Source organism: Prunus avium, chromosome 8 (assembly GCF_965620075.1).
Source record: "Prunus avium chromosome 8, drPruAviu1.hap1.1, whole genome shotgun sequence".
Classification (NCBI taxonomy): Eukaryota; Viridiplantae; Streptophyta; class Magnoliopsida; order Rosales; family Rosaceae; genus Prunus; species Prunus avium.
The window spans coordinates 35,076,529-35,094,528 of record NC_142291.1 but is presented as its reverse complement, the minus strand read 5'-3'; the positions used below and the strand labels follow the sequence as shown (position 1 = coordinate 35,094,528).

Genomic DNA, 18,000 nt, shown 5'->3' with positions numbered 1-18,000 from the left:
TATAAAGACTTTCTATAAAAATTAATTTGGTAGATCTACTTGAAAAGACAATAAGTTTTGTAATTAGGGGCATAAAATATGAATGCATATTGTTTATGTATAACCACTAATATATTATAGCACTTGAGATTAGTAACTTAGAGGTAATGAGTTATGATTAAGATATGATCAGGTTCGGTTTCCTCTAATGTAACTAATGTAACTTTAAATATTAGTAAAAACTAACCGTTAACTATAAAACAATTCGGAAACACCAAACAAGTGATTGTGCGGTCCACAAACTTGAGATACATAAAATTAAAAATTAAAAAATTAAAAAAAATTAAAAAAATTAAAAAAATTAAAAAAAACAAAAAAAAACTCCACGATCGGGTTAGGTAAAACTAGAAACATGACATGAAATGATTCCCAATTAGGCCCAAAAGTTTTCAAGACCTAATATTATTACAGAGATTGAATTTTTATTTTATTTTTAAAATTTTTGCTAAGAAAAAGGAAATTACAAGTTCTTTCCTATTCTGTATGCAAAAGCAATTAATTATCTTTTCCCCTTCCACTTCAGATCCTTTTCGAGATCCCAATATAACTTTTACTATGTGTGATTGTGGAAGAGTAACATATTATTGATCAAAGAATTCATGCGTTTTTGTTTTGTATTCGTTAAACGCCTTTGAGAAATTCCACCCAAATCTGCAGAGCCTTGGCACTCTGTCTGCTCTGGTTGATTGGCTTGGAATTTGTGAAAAATGGAGAAGGAGAAGAAGTCTTCAGTGTCCGATGTAGGAGCGTGGGGCATGAATATTGTGAGCTCTGTGGGAATTATCATGGCCAACAAGCAGCTCATGTCCCCCCATGGCTTTGGCTTTGGCTTTGGCAAGTTCCTCTTCTTCTTCTTCTTTTAACTGTACTGTGTTTTCTTTTAATTTCAGATCTGAAGTAGACATCTTTTTTTCATAATTCATATTCACTTCTTCTCACCATTGATGGGTTTAAAGTATTTTGCTTTGTTATGAATTTTGGGTTCCGTTTTCAACCCTGAATATTGGGTTCCTCTCTAATTTCCCGAGTTCATTTTCATATGTTTTGTCTAATTTTATGACCTGAATTGGGGTAAAGTTGCATTCTTGCAGATGCCATATTTTTTTGTTTTTGTTTTTGTGTGTTTGTATTCTTAATTTATTGTTTCTGACACAAGGAGCCAAAATTTAACTAGATTCCAATATAATAATATTCCATGTGCGCTTGGACCATTATTTGCCACTCATGGAATTTTCTGTCATGGGTATAGCCCTTTTTTTTGACATGTCATTATTGCCTGTAGATCTAGCTACGTTTCAAAAGAAATTAAAGTTCAACATAATTAGGCTTGGATTATGACCTGATCTGTGTTTGCAAGCAAAAAAACTTGTAACGTGGAAAAGTTATCGTACGTGTCATTGTGTTTTTGGCTAGGGATAGCAAAAAGTGTTATTCCCGTTGCACGAGAGTTTCTCTCATTTGCAAGAGCATGCCTATGTCACAACACACGCATAAATTGAATTCTTTGGTAAATTGATTTCCTGCAATTGATGAAAGTGTATTTTTTTTTTTACTCCAGCTACAACTTTGACTGGCTTCCATTTCTCTGTTACTGCATTGGTTGGTTTGGTGTCAAATGCCACTGGCTACTCTGCTTCAAAGCATGTTCCTTTGTGGGAACTTGTTTGGTTCTCACTTGTAGCCAATGCATCAATCACTGGGATGAACTTGAGCCTCATGCTTAACTCTGTTGGATTTTATCAGGTGAATAACATTTTAATAGCCTAACCATTTTGCTTGAGGCAGAGTTGCCATCTGAGTTCAGACCTTGTTCTATGGTATTATCATGTAGATATCGAAGTTGAGCATGATTCCCGTGGTATGTGTGCTGGAATGGATTCTTCATGGAAAACATTTTGCAAGGGAAGTCAAGTTGGCTGTGGGAGTGGTGGTTGTAGGTGTGGGAATATGTACAGTGACTGACGTGAAAGTTAATGCCAAAGGTTTCCTCTGTGCTTGTGTGGCTATCTTGTGTACATCCTTGCAACAAATTGTGAGCACTACTTAATTTTTCTCATAAATTATTTATGCTATGAATCTGAGGGTAGGCATAAAAACCTTGAAATAATGGTTGACCTCTTACATTCTTATTGTTTGAGGAACAGTCAATAGGTTCCTTGCAGAAGAAGTATTCGATAGGCTCTTTTGAATTGCTCAGCAAGACAGCTCCAATACAAGCTCTCTCCCTTCTTGTTTTTGGTCCGTTCTTCGATTATTATCTTACTGGAAAAGTTCTATTGGAGTATAAGTTGTCTTCTAGTGCACTTGTAAGTGCTTCTTATGTATATTAATCTGCAATTTCTGAGTTTGTAGAAACAAAATTCTAATGAAGCTTTTGTGGGATGCAGTTTTTCATACTACTCTCCTGCTCCTTAGCAGTATTCTGCAACATCAGCCAGTACCTCTGCATTGGACGCTTCTCAGCTGTCTCATTCCAGGTTTTAGGCCACATGAAAACAGTGTGTATCCTGACATTGGGGTGGCTACTCTTTGATTCGGAGCTCACACTGAAAAACTTGCTTGGAATGGCTCTTGCTGTTCTTGGCATGGTAGTGTACAGTTGGGCTGTGGAGCAACCCAAGACCCTCCCTAATACAAGAGACAGTCTGTCAGAAGAGGATCTGAAACCATTGAAGGAGGGAATGGCAGAGAGCCCATTGAACGACGCGGAGCTTCGCGAGTCTAAAGTGTAGACTCGCCATTATTGGACTCATTTTGTTTTACCTTCATTCCATGCCCCAGCAAGATATGAGATAAGCACAGGTTTTGGCATTCATCTGTTCATTCGGCACAGGCTTTCCGTCACCTGATTCTATTTTTTCACAAAATATGTTCAATTTTTGGTCTCTTTTTAATGTCTGAAAGGAATTAATAATGAAGTTTAGGATGAACCAGTTGTTGATGGTTGTAGAATACTTGTATATGCATTTCAGTATCAGTACTGAGAAAAAGTTCAATTAATGAATGCTTTATTTCTTTTTTCACTTTAGCAAAACCATTTCCCTCCCTTTTCCCACATTTTCTCGTTCACCAAACAAGTTGATTCTGTGAAGATACTGGGGGTTTTGACTTCAATCTTTGCTACTGACAATATAATATTTCAGCCAACTTAAAGATGAAAACTGACCTAATCAATTTTGTAATTGCCAGTCTTCGCCCTTTAACATGAGTTCGTCACTGGTCAGTGTCCAGTTAGTTATGAAATTTGCTTGACACTCAGCTGTCTAAATTCTTTATTGGTCTAAAAGTAACAAATAAATCAATAAACAAATAAAAGAGTCCCACTGTTATTATTTTATCACTTTGCGGCTTTTGTTTTTGTCGAAATCACTTTGCGGTTTGCTTATAGTCACATTGTTGATCACATCTCTTAATAAATACAAAAAAGATAAGAAGATAAATTCGTGTGGAAATCATTTATATAAACAGATTTAAGAGAAATGTAACGTGGTGTACAAATCAAAGTTACACGCCATTTGCATCCATGGCATGTTTTGGTGTTGAGTAGAAAAGCTTATTTGTGAAAATGGGAATTGCCCATTTCATCTGCACTGATGGTGTCCCTTTCTGGATGCACATTTAGTTGTGAAATCACCATTATTGGTGAGAGAATATTGCAAGAAAGAAACACTATCTCTATCCTCTGCAACACTCTGCATGGGTTCTTTAGCTTGATCCAAGAAAAGACAGAGGAACTTGATAAGGTACAGGTAAGTGTATGTCTTTCTCTTTCATGCTGTTCATTAGAAAAACAACTTTGCAACTTGCAATTTCTTGCTTGCTTAACCTATCTCAGAGAAAGAGTAATTAAAAATAGAAATTTGATTATGATATCTAATCCAATTACTTCAACCTTTTACAAGAAATGTACTAGATTCATGCACTGAAAAGTTGCAATGGAGAAGGCTAGAGTTACATTCCACTTTCAATCAACAGGGAAGAAAGAGACAACGATGAAGTGGATAGCAAGTTTAGATTTTAGATTTGTCAACTTCTAAAGAGAGATAAAAACGTGCACAGAGAGAAAGGTATGAATTGATTAGAGATTGAGAAGGAAGCTTTTCAGAGATAAAGGTATCCAAAAAGGATTGGAATGATTTCTTATCAAATATCTCGACATACTATGTTGTCAAACCGTAAATCGTAACCACATGTTATACGTTATTCGATATAATCTGAGGTCCTAATAATCGTAGTGTGTGAATATAACGTGTTAAATTACTGACAAGAAAAACTTACCATATCTAAACACAATAATAAGGGATTATGTACACAAATATTAGTCTGCATATTGTTCCTATTTTTTTTTTTTGGGTGTGTGTGTGTGATAAGATTCTCCGTAGTGAAATGGTGGACAAATAAATGTCAACATGGGGTTTTAATAATCCCTATCCCAATTGTACTTAAATTTGATTCGTGATCATTAATATGTAATATTTAATAATTATTAGGAGATGAGTGAGAGTAACATGCTGGTTGCTGAGAGGGAGACAGCAAAAGCGAAAGAAAGCAATATGAAGCCTGCAGGCAATATCATATGCCAGCCTTCCCTTTTCATGATTTATAATGCATGTTTTGCCTGTCTTTGTTATAAAAACTCAACCCTACTCCACTTGGGCTCTGAGGGAGGTCATTAAGTGAGAAGTGCTGCACTAAAAGTAAATTTAAAAAAAATAAATAAATTAAGCATCTTGAGTGGTGGATGATCAGCTTGGAAATCAAGTTTAAATGGAGATCAAGGAGAGAAAATCGCCGTTTACGGTATGTAATGTAGGAGCATGGAGCATGACCGTTGTGAGCTCGGTGGGGATTATCATGGCCAACAGGCAGCTCATGTCCCCTCAAGGCTTTGCCTTCGACTTTGGTTGGTTCCACATCCTCTTCTTCTTTAACAACATGGAATGAGTTAGTGTCCTACAACATGATTATAAAACCTTTAAACAGGTTCATTGTTTAATTATGCTATAGCTTTCTTTTTGGTACAACAAATGCACTTTGATTGATCCCTCTGGTGGTTCACATCATCATATTACATGTGCATGGAGAGGTCAATAAGAAGTTATTACAACATTTTGAACCCTATAATCAGCTAATCAAATTAAAACGATGTGTTATTTGACAACCGATCATAATAATTGATGTAACAAGTAAACATCGGCGCATAAGGTAACACTACTCAATGAGGATCGCTAATGGCCGCAGTACAAGTGGACTACAAAACACCATTTTATAAGATGAACTCCTTTTTTTTTTTTGCTATCATGTGATAAACATGATTGAGTCTTTTGGTAATTAAAATGGTTTGCTGCAATTGATGTTGGTGTATTCTTTGCAGCTACAATGTTGTCTAGCTTCCACTATTCTCTGACCGCATTGGTGTGTTTGGTGTCAAATGCCGTTGGTTACTCTGCATCAACGCATGTAATTCCTCTGTGGGAGCTTATTCTGTTCTCAGTTGTAGCCAATGCCTCAATCATTGCGATGAACTTCAGCCTCATACTAAACTCTCAAGGATTTTTCCAGGTGCATATAATTTGTTTGGTCCTAAATTACACCTTCTTAATTGGTATAGGCGAATGCTAAGTACAATTGTTCACACGCGCATGGACGATTGTAAGCCATTATTAATTATCAGAGGTTCTAATTGGAATTGGCAATCGGTATTATGATGCAGATATCTAGGTTAAGCATGGTGCCTGTGGTATGTGTGATGGAATGGATTCTTCATGGAAAACAATTTTCAAGGGGGGCAAAGATGGCTGTGGTAATGGTGGTTGTAGGTGTGAGTATCAGTACAGTGACTGATGTGAAAGTTAATGCTAAAGGTTTCCTCTGTGCTTGTGTGGCTGTCTTGTGTACATCCTTACACCAAATTGTGTGTATTAATTACTCAAATTCCTCCTTCATTTGGATTATTAGTTTTCTAAGAATGTGACACTAACTTGGTTTTTTTTTTCCTTTGAGGAACAGTTAATAGGGTCTTTACAGAAGAAATACTCAATAGGGTCTTTTGAATTGCTCACTAAGACAACTCCAATGCAAGCTCTCTCCCTTCTTTTTCTTTCTCCATTCATTGATTTCTATCTCACCGGCAAACTTCTATCAAACTATAAGTTCTCTTCTGGTGCATTTGTAAGTCAAGCCGATGCTTCTTACGTTTTGTCCCTTGAGTTTCATTTGCAGCACATTTGATCTTTAATCTTTAAAAGTGCTTTTGTGAATGTGTTTGCAGATTTTCTTGCTACTCTCATGCTCAATAGCAGTGTTTTGCAAAGTCAGCCTGTACCTCTGCATCGGGCGGTTCTCAGCGGCCTCATTCCAGGTTTTAGGCCACATGAAAACCATATGTGTCATGACATTGGCGTGGCTACTCTTTGATTCAAAGCTCAGCCTTAAAAACTTTCTTGGGATGGCTCTTGCTGCTATGGGCATGCTAGCTTACACTTGGGCTGTGGAGGCTGAGAAAGAAGCTACTAATTCCAAGAGCCTCCGTAATAGAAAAGACAAAATGTCAGGAGAGGTTATGAAACCATTGACTTCCACATAGGTTTCCATTTTCTGAGGGCAAAAATTATTTTATGGGACTATTTACCTTTCATTCTTTGCCATGACAGGAAACGAGATAAGCACAGGCTTTTAATCAGCTAATTCTATTTATTTAAAGCAAATGTTGTGTGTTTTCTCTACTGATTTTGGGCAGACAGTAAAAACTATGATGTTTTAGGCTGAATTGGTTATTGATGGTTGTAAATATTTGTATATATTTATATTCATTGTATTCTTGAGGAAAGAAGCACAATGGTTTTCTCCATTTAGTGAGTTGTAGCCGATATTTGGATGAGTGACAGTTGATACTTTCTACTTATGGAAAAGAACCCATCTTTCTTTTTTTTCGGCAGTTGGTTATTGAATGTCTTACAAGAAAAAAAAAACTAACAAAACCGATATCAAACCCAAAATTATGTCGAGACATAAATATTCGAACTTGAGGTATCTGTCAATATTAGGAAGAAAAATGTGACTATTAGTTATTCAAAACTATATTATTTTTCTAACCTTAGTTAAATCAGCAAAATCACCACAATAAAAATAATATTAGCACATAAATCAAACAAAAACATTGTTTTTAATATAAAAAGTGAGAAAAATATTATTTTCTAAGAATAATAATTTATTTTATGAGAGGTTTATCCATTTGTTATTGTACTTGGACTGAACAGCTAGCTAGCTCCACTGTCTAGCTAATGGGAGGTTTGGACTGTATATGGCGTTTCCCCAACACCCAGTTTCATTGCCATTTGTGTTCCCTGGCCTCTCCTCCTCCATCTTCCCCATCGCCGAGAAAAACCTTCCTTTTATTCTCTCCTTCATCAAACACCAAAATCAGCAGCAACAGCAGAAATGCTGGAACTGTTGCCTACACAGCAAACACTAGAACCAGAAGGCGTAGCAAAAATGGCAGAGCTCTCACTCTCAGACCTCCTCTCTCCCTCCCTCAAAATCAACAATCCCAACAGCAGCAACAACAACAAGACGATGATGACGAAGAAGAAGATGAAAATGAAGATGAAGAAGAAACCATAGCCCAAGGCCGTGGCCGTGGGAACTGGACAATAGTGTTGTCGTCGAGCTTAGTGGGTCTGCTCACTGGAATTGGTGTCGTGCTCTTTAATTACGCTGTATGTTTTTCGTTACCCATTACCCATTTGTGCATTTTTACTTTTCATGCTTGCTTGCTTACAAAGTTTTGAGCTTTATCTGAGATTGCAAAGTTTTAAGCTTTATCTGAGATTTTGATATGAATGTTAAGGTTCATGAGATACGTGATGTGTTCTGGGATGGGATACCACAACGAGGAGCTTCGTGGCTCAGAGAGGAGCCAATGGGAGATATTTGGAAGCGAGTGATTCTGGTTCCAGCTTCTGGGGGTTTGATCGTAGCCATGTTAAATGTGCTTCGAGGTGCTCTGGATGATGGTTCAGAAGATAATAACAATGGCAATGAGCAAGGAGAGGAAGAAAAAGAAAGTTTATTGGTGAAAATCGGAATGCCCATTTCGGTTTTTCATAGTCTCAAGGCTGCATCGCGTCCATTTCTCAAGGCAGTTGCTGCTGGTGTCACACTTGGGACTGGGAATTCATTAGGTCCTGAAGGTCCTAGTGTTGAGATTGGAACTTCTATAGCAAAGGGTGTTGGTGCTGTATTTGGTAAAAGTTCACAAAGAAGCCTCTCTCTTGTGGCTGCTGGATCAGCTGCTGGAATTGCTTCTGGTGGGTATTCGTTTTTATGTTTCTCCATGCTGCAAGTTATTAACATATGTTTGCTCTCAATGTAATTGTTCTTCTGACATTTTTCAGGGTTTAATGCTGCTGTTTCTGGTTGTTTCTTTGCCGTTGAGTCAGTCCTTTGGCCGTCACCATCAGATTCCTCATCTATTTCACTAACAAATACCACTTCTATGGTCATACTTAGTGCTGTGATAGCTTCTGTAGTTTCAGAAGTTGGTCTTGGCTCTGAGCCAGCCTTTAAGGTCCCATACTATGACTTCCGCTCACCTACTGGTATACTATCGATTATCTGTTTAACTCTTGAAAATGTTATAGATAAATTTCTGCACCCTCGAGTGAACAAAAACTGGTGCTTTTGATTTGAATAATTTCTTCTGCTGACTATTGCATTACTACATAATCTATGAGTATTTCTTGTTCCTAGTAATGTGATTTTTCTTTTCCAAATATGGTTTGTGAGTTTACCCTATTATTTGTTACAACACTAGGTTGTTCACTCTACTGGGATGAATTTTTTCAGGCATACCTTTAGTATATCTAGAGGTAGATGTTCAAGTTATTATTTAAAAGGTGCGGTTTTAACAGTGAGACGTATTCAAATCATTTTCAGAGCTTCCGCTATATCTCTTGCTGGGTGTCCTATGCGGCTTGGTTTCGCTAACCTTATCAAAGAGCACATCATACATGTTGGTATTTGTTGACAATCTTCACAAGACTATTGGCGTACCAAGATTTTTGTTCCCTATACTGGGTGGCTTAGCAGTCGGGCTTATAGCATTGGCATATCCTGAAATTCTTTACTGGGGTTTTGAGAATGTTGACATTTTGCTGGAATCTCGACCACTTGTGAAAGGCCTCTCAGCTGATCTATTGCTTCAGCTGGTAGTGGTCAAGATAGGTGCAACCTCTTTGTGCCGGGCGTCTGGATTAGTGGGTGGCTACTATGCTCCATCACTTTTTATTGGTGCAGCAACAGGAATGGCATATGGGAAACTCATCAGTTCTGCAGTTGCTCAGTCCAATCCTATACTTCATCTCTCCATATTGGAAGTAGCATCACCGCGAGCATATGGCCTGGTATGCTCTATGCCACTTTTGTATCTAGAAGATAGTTTGCCTTCAAATTTCTGGCAATGGTCAACTCGCATTTCATATTTTTTGTATATGAATTCTGTTTTGATATTTCTGAGAACAAAAATCACATTTGAATTAGGAGGTCACTTTATGTAGTTAACTAGAAACCTACAATATTAGCCATCGGCTTCAGGGACAAAAACCTTTTTCTTTGCAGCAGTAGGTTTTGTGTGCCCTGCTTTTTTATTAGAAGGTTAAAGTCAGTTGTCTAGTTGGTTCTAAATTGTCAAATGGTTTTGAAAATTGACATGGACAGTACATGAGATAACTTTTCATTGTAATACTATGTAATAATAAAGACAGAAAAGCCTAACTTTCTGTGTGAATATATTATTTCTCTGTTTGGAATTCTCTGCTGAAATTTGAAGCTATAACGGGTAGTCAAAATCAGGTTGTGGTTGACCATAGGAGAGGTTCCTTTTACAGGTTGGAATGGCTGCTACTCTTGCAGGAGTCTGTCAGGTACCCCTTACGTCAGTTCTGCTGCTTTTCGAATTGACACAAGATTATCGAATTGTTCTTCCGCTACTTGGAGCTGTGGGGTTATCTTCATGGATCACATCTGGACAGACAAGGAGAAAAAAAGATAGCTGGAAGAGTAAGAAACTCAATCAGGGAAAAACTAGTAGCTTTCAACAACCTGAAGTACCTTCCCCTAGTGCAAGTGGGCTATCTTCTAGTAATGCTTTCACTGAAAGGACGTCTAACGCGAGTGACCTTTGTGAAATTGAAAGTTCACTCTGTATAGATGATTCTAATATTGACACTGAAAAGTTGGAAAAGAGAATATTCGTTTCTGAAGCCATGAGGACGAGATATGTGACTGTTTTAATGGACACTTTGCTTACAGAAGCAGTGACTCTCATGCTTGCAGAGAAGCAGCCCTGTGCCATGATCGTTGATAATGATCATATTCTAATTGGTTTACTGACACTTAAAGACATTCAAGAGTACAGCAATAAATATGCACAATCAAGAAGACAGAGACCCAAGGTAATGGATTATTGTCTTGCTGAACTACTGCTAATTTTTACGTTTTTGTGGCCTGTGAGCTTGAATGACTGGTTGTACTGTTACAGGAGCTTATAGTATCTGAAATGTGTTCTTCGGATGGGGAAGTATGCCAAGTACCATGGACTGCTACACCCAGTATGAATCTACTTTCAGCTCAGAATATTATGAATAGGTATGGAATGAATCAAATTCCAGTTGTTACAGAGCATGTTCAAGGTCACAGAGGGCACCTAGTTGGCCTTTTAGACAGAGAATGTATCAGTCTCACTTGCAGGTACCAACATTTTTCTTTGCCGTTATAGACTCTCTCATTTATTTGCTTCAGTTTTGCATTACTATTTGCGTACGGAGGATTGCATTAAAATCAAAGTTTGACATAGAAATTCTCATTAGTTTGCTAATTTTCTGATTTTGTACTTGTTTTTTTCCTTTGGTGGTTGCAGAGCTCTAGCAACCAGAGAATCCCTTGGCTGGTAGTAACCAATACTGGATGGCTTGATTTGTTGATAAACCAGAATACCTGACATCATATTTATCTTTCAGTCTTTAGTAATACGGTCTCAGGACTCTCAAACTTAGCCTGGACAGATACAACTCAGGTGAATCTCAGAGTGCTGCCTTCGACCTCCCCGTGCCACACTCAACATAGTCTTTCGTTTGCTACTCAGCCGCTGAAAAGGGCTCGAAGTCGGAAATCTAAGATCAGTCAGGTTGTACTGACTGGATACCTACAAATTTACATACAACTGATGGAAATACTAGTGACAATATTCATGAGAAGAAAAACCAAGTCATTGGAACTGATACTGTCAAAATTGGATTTTCCCTTTTACCAATTTGCCTTGTAATTTAGACTTACTGGCTTTGTTCCAATAACGTACATGTTATTCAGGTTTTCTTCTTGGCCCTCAGGCGTTTGTTATCACTCCAATTGTCAATAAAAAGTGAAAATTCTTTTGAGTAAGGGTAATTGAAATGGCATTTCTTGACATAAATCAGGTTTTATGGTACAATAATACGATTGCTGTTCCATGCCTTCCCCTCAATTCAATAATTAAAAATGGATCTACAAGTACAAGAGGCCAAATTTGGATACAAGTTTACTTCCAATTGCTACCCTAATCTGGACTCATCCATAAATCAAGCCTAAAGTTAGAATGACTTTGCTCGTGATAATCGACCAAAAAAAGAAAATTGGTCATGATAAGATTTATATCTGATCAGCAGGCTTATTCAGAGTCTCTTGTTCAACCTTCACACTCGGTTCATCCGCAGACCCAGAGCCCATATCCAAAGCCTGCAAATATCAATGCCGACAGGAAAAACCATTAGTTCATGAGCATTTTTATATCAAGTGTGTCCTGCTTTTGTCTGTGGACTTGTGTGTTTAACTTCACCTTTGCGCCTGTTGTAATCTCTTCTACTGCTGGATCATAGCCTGAGCCTCTAGCATTCTCTGTGCTTCCTTTCTGGCTCCCCGGTACATCATGCCAACCAGAAATACAAAATTGTTGAGGCAAATAAACATAACAAATAGGATCTAAACTGTTCAATGTTGTGAATCTACAATCCCAGCATTTATCGCGTACAAATGCAGAAAGAATATGACATACGTTGTCATACAAGAGGATATAAGCCACATGCATATGTAAATTTTGAAATGTAGCACAACAAATGATATGAGCACATCACAAGAACATAGTCATGCTACGTGCAGGACATAAACATATAAGCATAAACAGAAAAAAAAAAAAAAATGGTCATGCCATGTCGTCTTGAACATAGTCATACTTCTCATTCAAAAGAGATAAAAAGGGAACAGTACTAATCCAGTGTTGGCTTCACATAACATCATATCAGAAACAGGATAATAAAGGGAAGAATAAGAAACACTACTAAGAGACAAGAATTCCTCATGTTTCCTTGCCATGAGTGAAAAGTCTAGCCACTTGTCCGTCATCAAAGACAATGAGAACATTTTACTATGCATAAACTTTAACATAGGAATATTCAAGACTAGACAAATGAATTGATTGCCTGATTTCACTGAATTATAGTTTATATGCTTCCGCACCCAATTTACAAAAGAGTTTGTGAGATGATTTGTAGCATACCGGATCCTTAACCTCAGTTTCAACGATCTCTTTCTTTACTCTGCTTGATAACGGCTTACTGTATAAAACCATAAATCAGAATATTGCAAAGATGAAAGTGCAAGATAATGATAGTAAATTAAGAGAAGAAATTCAAATACCGTTCATCATCAACATCCATATCAGAATCCGCATCCCATCTCTCGTCTCCGTCTTCCTGGTCTTCATCTGCCTACAGGATTTTTAACAAAAAAGAAATTTCAAATACCGATTACAAGCCTATAAAAATATTAAGCAGATAACAACTCAAAATAGATTGATGTGAACTAGCAAGCTACATTCATCATACAAAGATTGAAGAATAGTAAGAAAGATGGGAGCTTTGGGGCAGTTTAGATACACAACTTTTTCCTTTGGATCATCACTACATTCAATAGAGTCTATGAGCTGTTCATCAAGTATTCTATCACTTAAGCAACAATAAATGCCACATTAGAGGAAGGAGAGGGAAAATATATTAATGTCAAAATGTCTGCTTGATGGCCATTTAGAAAAGAATAATTTCGGAGTCTTCTGCTTTGGAAGAATTTCTCTTTGGAGTCAGTGGGGGTACCAGTTCCAGCTTGTTCTGTGATTTTAAGTTCCCATTGTTTACCACAAAATTGCATATAAGGAAGCTGGAGAACAACATTTTTCTATTATAAGCTACTTATTTAGACATTATACAAAAGAAACCCTCATTCACTTAGCCGTATCATGTAAAATGAGAACAAAGAACAATAATTTCCTACGATAAGTCAAACAAATCAATATAGAAGAATATGTTTCAATAAGATGACTATTAAGTTTTGATGAATATAGAAGATGGAAAATGGAATTAGTTCTGAAAAAAAAAAAAAAATTGTTGAACAAAAGTACCTCTGGAAGCTCAGTATCAGGAGGTCTTTCATGAAATTGGACACTGGGTGCATGCTGAAGCCTGGAGAGGTTTTCAAGAAGCTTAGACCGTATTTCTTCCAGTAACACATGAGAATTCTTATTTTCCATGTTACTAGGGGCAACATGAAGGGTATAATCTGGGCCAAAATACTCATAATACTCATGCTGTGGCATTTTGTCCTCAATTTCTGCTCCAAGTGCAACTCCCGTCTGTTTTACAAACCACAAATTCAGATCAAAAGTATTCAGTCAAGACTCAAGAGTTAAAAATAAATAAACTGTGCCAAATATTGTAAGCAGAAATTACAGATGTTACACCAATGGCCATGTGTAAAAGAGTAATCATCTGCCGGACTATAGGCATATTATTCAATCACATAACACAACATGCATATTATTCAACCACATAACACAACATACTCTCTGGTAAGAAATTATTACTCATATGTTAAAAACCATGTTGTTTGTTCAGCATAATCACGTCACATGGAATAGTTTGAACACCTTAATAAATAAAACAAAATACAAGAAGAGTACCTCATAGCACCAGCAACGAGCAACATTCCGAATAGTATAGCCACCGCCACCTAGAAGCAAGAGTGGGACATTGAAGGATCTCATATATCTAACACACTCGGCATGACCTTTGATGGAAAGGTTGAAGCAGCCAAGCCTGTCCCCAGATAAAGAATCAGCACCACACTGGAGAACAACAGCACCAGGTCTAAAAATTTCCATCACCTTCCCAATGATGGGCTTGAACAAGTAATGGTAGCTCTCATCATCAATCCCATCGTCCAATGGAACATTAAGGGAGTAATACTTCCCTTTCCCGTACCCAATATCGCGAATGTCTCCTGTGCCTGGGAAATAATCCCCAAACTTATGAAATGAAACCGTCATGACCCTGTCCGTAGTGTAAAACGCCTCTTCAACACCATCTCCATGGTGAATATCAATGTCCACATACAAAACACGCTGTTTGGTAAAACATCAACAATTTCAATAACCCATTTCAGAAATTCACAAAACAAATCTAACCCAACATGAAAAAAGTCAAAACCTTTAGACGATGCAATTAGATAAACTAACCTCATGCAGCTTAAGAAGCTCCAAGATTGCAAGCACAATATCATTGACATAGCAAAACCCAGAAGCCTCACACTTCTTAGCATGGTGCAAACCACCAGCCCAATTGATAGAAATGTCACAGAAGCCATGGTTGAGTTTCACAGCACCACCAACAGAGCCACCAGCATAAGTCTGGCAAAACGAATACAACCCATCAAAGACAGGGCAGTCCTCACCCACATTGAACCGCTTGAGTTGCCTCAGCTGGTCCTGCTGCGTTTCGGGGGTGATGTTTCGGAGAAACGAAACGTAATCGTCGGCGTGGAAGCGGCAGAGGTCCCGGTCTCGGGCCGGGTAGGGTTTGAGGACCTGCATATGTTGCAGAAGACCGTAGTGGGCGAGAAGGGCATGGGTCATGCGAATCCGGTGAGGCTTCATCGGGTGCCCTTGGCCATAATAGTAATTTCCCACTTCTGGGTCGTAGAAATAACTCACCTTTCTCTTCACTCCGTCTGGACCCGACGCTAAAGAGTTGCCGCCGGTGTCCATCTTCAGCCAAAAACCAGAGCTTTTTTCAGCCAAAAATCAGAGCTTTTTTTCAGCCAAAAATCAGAGCTTTTTTTCAGATTAGTTTTTTGGGTTGTGGGTTTTTAAATCGGCGGGTAGGGCATCAAACGAAATTAATTTGCTTTTATAAAGTTTGTTTACTTATATATGCTTTATATAACAGGAAAAGGAGATAGCTTGGTTTAAATTGAATTTGAGAGAGAGACAGAGACAGAGACAGAGAGAGAGAGAGACAGAGAGAGAGAGTTACCTGGTTGATGTTTTGTGCGCTGCAAAGACAGAACAAGAAGAAGTGCTTCTGTTTGTTCTTTGTTGTTCCCTCCTCCTAAATTCGTAGGTTGTTGGTCTTCTTGTATTTAAAGTGCTCTAACCAAGTGGGAGTAGGAAGTTTGGAGATGCTTCTTCTAGCCTTGTATCAAAGAGTTTACTTGCAATTTAAAATAAATAATTTTTTTTGGGGTTCTAATATTTGTACTTTTCATATGTTGGTAAATAAAGGAGGGTGAGTTAGAATTTTTAGGTTAAAATTGCACTATGAAATGAAAGTATGAATATTTATTATTTTTTGCCTCCAATGATAATAAGGACAAGTAGAATACCATCCATTAATATTACTTTCTTTGAAAATCTGGCTTATATCTTATTACTATTAGTTGTTCCTTTTCATGTTTCTTTTCAAGGAAATTAATTTGTTTTCTTTTTTCAAAAATATGGGTTTTCCATATTAATAGAAAACGACTTTTTCAGTGAAAAACAAAGAAAGAAAAGGTCTTTAGAAGTGTCCGGCCCAATAAATAAATGGACTGTATTTCAGCGAGCAATGGACCTAGAAAATAGGAACCTGGCCTTTTAGAGCAATGAGGCTTGAAATTCCTTCTTGGGTTGATGAGCGCGGTCTTGAGGACAAATGTGAAACCCCGGTCAGAGAGGAGCCTTGGCATTAATGACCAGTTGGGGAGTTGAGAGAATAGTAGTACAAGCGATAGTCTAAATTATAAGGGAGGGAGTTTCGATCTTGAGACTTCTAGTCTGCAAGTTAAGGCCATTTTCCACTGGGTTAACGGCCTTCAGGGTGGTGTTTGCCAACAAATAAGCTGTGATTGCTCTCTTTGATTCATTGTTATATTGTATCAGAGGGATCAAGAAAATCTAGACCAAAGAATTAATATGGAGGTTGTGGTGCAAGAATGGCATGGGACTTCAGCACTTTTGCCTGACTTGCCTAATTCCAACCACAGCTGAAGGTTGAACCATTACACTTATGCTTTTGACTTTGTGTACTTCATAAAGAATAAGATTTACTAGACCACGAGCATAGGATGGCTTACCTTCTCCCATTCATACTCTTGGAACCCCCAACAGTTATTACATGTATACATTCCTTATAAAATCTGGTGGCCAAAGGGGTTCTGTGCACTGAAGCACTGCTTGATTTGAAGGGGATGGATCAGAAACTTGAGTCGGGCAAAGTATGCGTTACCGGGGCATCTGGCTTTCTGGCATCTTGGCTTATTAAACGACTTCTCTTGTCTGGCTATCATGTAACTGGAACTGTTAGAGACCCAGGTAACCCCCAAGTTAAAATCTGCATGAAGTAGAGATTGCATTCTTTTTATGGGACAAATTTATATATTGTTTTATAAGACTATGGTCATCTGGTTTATACATGCATTCAAAGGAAACCAGAAGAAATTGGCGCATTTGTGGAGGCTGGATGGAGCTAGGGAAAGGCTCAGATTGGTGAAGGCTGATTTAATGGAAGAAGGCAGCTTTGATGATGCAATCTTGGGGTGCCATGGTGTCTTCCACTCTGCTTCCCCTGTACTGAAACCTTCATCTGATCCAAAGGCATGTTTGAATATATTATATGTCCTTAAAATTAAGGGTAACTTTTTCTTGTCATATATTTGGGATGCCATGTTGCCAAATTCTCAATGTGGATCATATATTCAAACAAAAGATCCACCTTATCATTTGTTCATATTCTAGCAAAATTGCATACAAAATATCCGGCAAGGGATCACAATTGACCTAAAATTAATACCACTCACACAAATTGAGTATTGTTGTAACTATTATGTGTCATCTGTGCACAGACAGAAATCCTGGAACCAGCTGTTGAGGGTACATTGAATGTGCTATGTTCGTGCAAGAAAAATCCGTCTCTAAGGCGTGTGGTTCTCACCTCGTCTTCTTCAGCTGTAAGGGTGTTGCATTCCTAATAGGACACAAATTAATGTGCAAACAACCAATTAAAAATACCCGCAAGTGCACGAATCTATCGAAGTATAGATTATGTAAGTACGGGGTCGATCCCACGAAGAACTTGTCGGCTTCCTATAAGTTCTAATTTGAGTACATAAAGAACACTTATTTAACACACCACAAATGCACAAATGAAAGAGGGAAACTAGAAATGAGTAAAGAAGTGTAAAAGAAATGGAACAACACAAGAAAACTAGAGAAAAACACAAACATCACTTTCTATCACCCTTTTATCACCATTTGGACAGATTCGTTTCTCTATTTTTCCAGTTTCGACCTCTGTCCAGTGTTTGACCTATAACTTTCCAACCGTATGTCCAAAATTTATGTTCTTTATACGGTTGGATTCAGAACAGAAAATGCAAGAACACAACGCGGACAAAAAGTCCAAAACAATTACGGAAACAAATAAAATTCAGTATCAAAGACACACCACGTATCAAACACACAACTCACACACACATTGGGGGGGGTTTTGATTTGTTTCAAGTGACCTATTTCTATTGCATGAAAGTAAATGGACTTTGAATTTAAATGAGAAAGGCAGAGAT

At 37.8% G+C, this 18,000-nt stretch overlaps 5 protein-coding genes across 6 annotated transcripts; 4 read left to right on the top strand and 1 right to left on the bottom strand.

Annotated features, from left to right (window-relative positions):
* Nucleotides 1-429: 429 nt before the first annotated feature.
* LOC110754496 (UDP-rhamnose/UDP-galactose transporter 1-like) lies at nt 430-3,062 on the top strand. The gene is made up of 5 exons (XM_021955568.2): nt 430-873; nt 1,598-1,782; nt 1,871-2,071; nt 2,184-2,345; nt 2,427-3,062. The coding sequence occupies exons 1-5, from the start codon at nt 747-749 to the stop codon at nt 2,769-2,771; spliced, it is 1,020 nt and encodes a 339-aa protein (XP_021811260.1). The 5' UTR covers nt 430-746; the 3' UTR covers nt 2,772-3,062.
* Nucleotides 3,063-4,716: 1,654 nt separating this feature from the next.
* LOC110754507 (UDP-rhamnose/UDP-galactose transporter 3-like) lies at nt 4,717-6,908 on the top strand. Its single transcript, XM_088246175.1, has 5 exons — nt 4,717-4,942; nt 5,414-5,601; nt 5,753-5,953; nt 6,049-6,210; nt 6,311-6,908. The coding sequence occupies exons 1-5, from the start codon at nt 4,807-4,809 to the stop codon at nt 6,623-6,625; spliced, it is 1,002 nt and encodes a 333-aa protein (XP_088102301.1). The 5' UTR covers nt 4,717-4,806; the 3' UTR covers nt 6,626-6,908.
* A 389-nt stretch (nt 6,909-7,297) lies between these two features.
* CLC-E (chloride channel E) lies at nt 7,298-11,446 on the top strand. Its single transcript, XM_021955578.2, has 7 exons — nt 7,298-7,757; nt 7,889-8,348; nt 8,436-8,639; nt 8,977-9,443; nt 9,927-10,493; nt 10,580-10,788; nt 10,958-11,446. Exons 1-7 carry the CDS (start codon nt 7,323-7,325, stop codon nt 10,989-10,991), a joined length of 2,376 nt encoding a protein of 791 aa, XP_021811270.2. The 5' UTR covers nt 7,298-7,322; the 3' UTR covers nt 10,992-11,446.
* A 35-nt stretch (nt 11,447-11,481) lies between these two features.
* Nucleotides 11,482-15,596, bottom strand: HD1 (histone deacetylase 1). 2 transcript variants are annotated; one of them, XM_021955579.2, is made up of 8 exons: nt 15,435-15,596; nt 14,639-15,166; nt 14,084-14,524; nt 13,526-13,756; nt 12,769-12,839; nt 12,629-12,686; nt 11,912-11,983; nt 11,482-11,811 (listed from the first exon to the last, which is right to left on the bottom strand). In XM_021955579.2, exons 2-8 carry the CDS (start codon nt 15,164-15,166, stop codon nt 11,725-11,727), a joined length of 1,488 nt encoding a protein of 495 aa, XP_021811271.2. In that variant the 5' UTR covers nt 15,435-15,596; the 3' UTR covers nt 11,482-11,724. The 2 variants fall into 2 exon arrangements, with proteins under 2 accessions (XP_021811271.2, XP_021811272.2); XM_021955580.2 differs by having other exon boundaries at nt 14,639-15,185; nt 15,435-15,591.
* A 997-nt stretch (nt 15,597-16,593) lies between these two features.
* LOC110754508 (tetraketide alpha-pyrone reductase 1-like) lies at nt 16,594-17,625 on the top strand. Its single transcript, XM_021955577.2, has 3 exons — nt 16,594-16,750; nt 16,863-17,032; nt 17,281-17,625. Exons 1-3 carry the CDS (start codon nt 16,627-16,629, stop codon nt 17,404-17,406), a joined length of 420 nt encoding a protein of 139 aa, XP_021811269.1. The 5' UTR covers nt 16,594-16,626; the 3' UTR covers nt 17,407-17,625.
* Nucleotides 17,626-18,000: the final 375 nt, after the last annotated feature.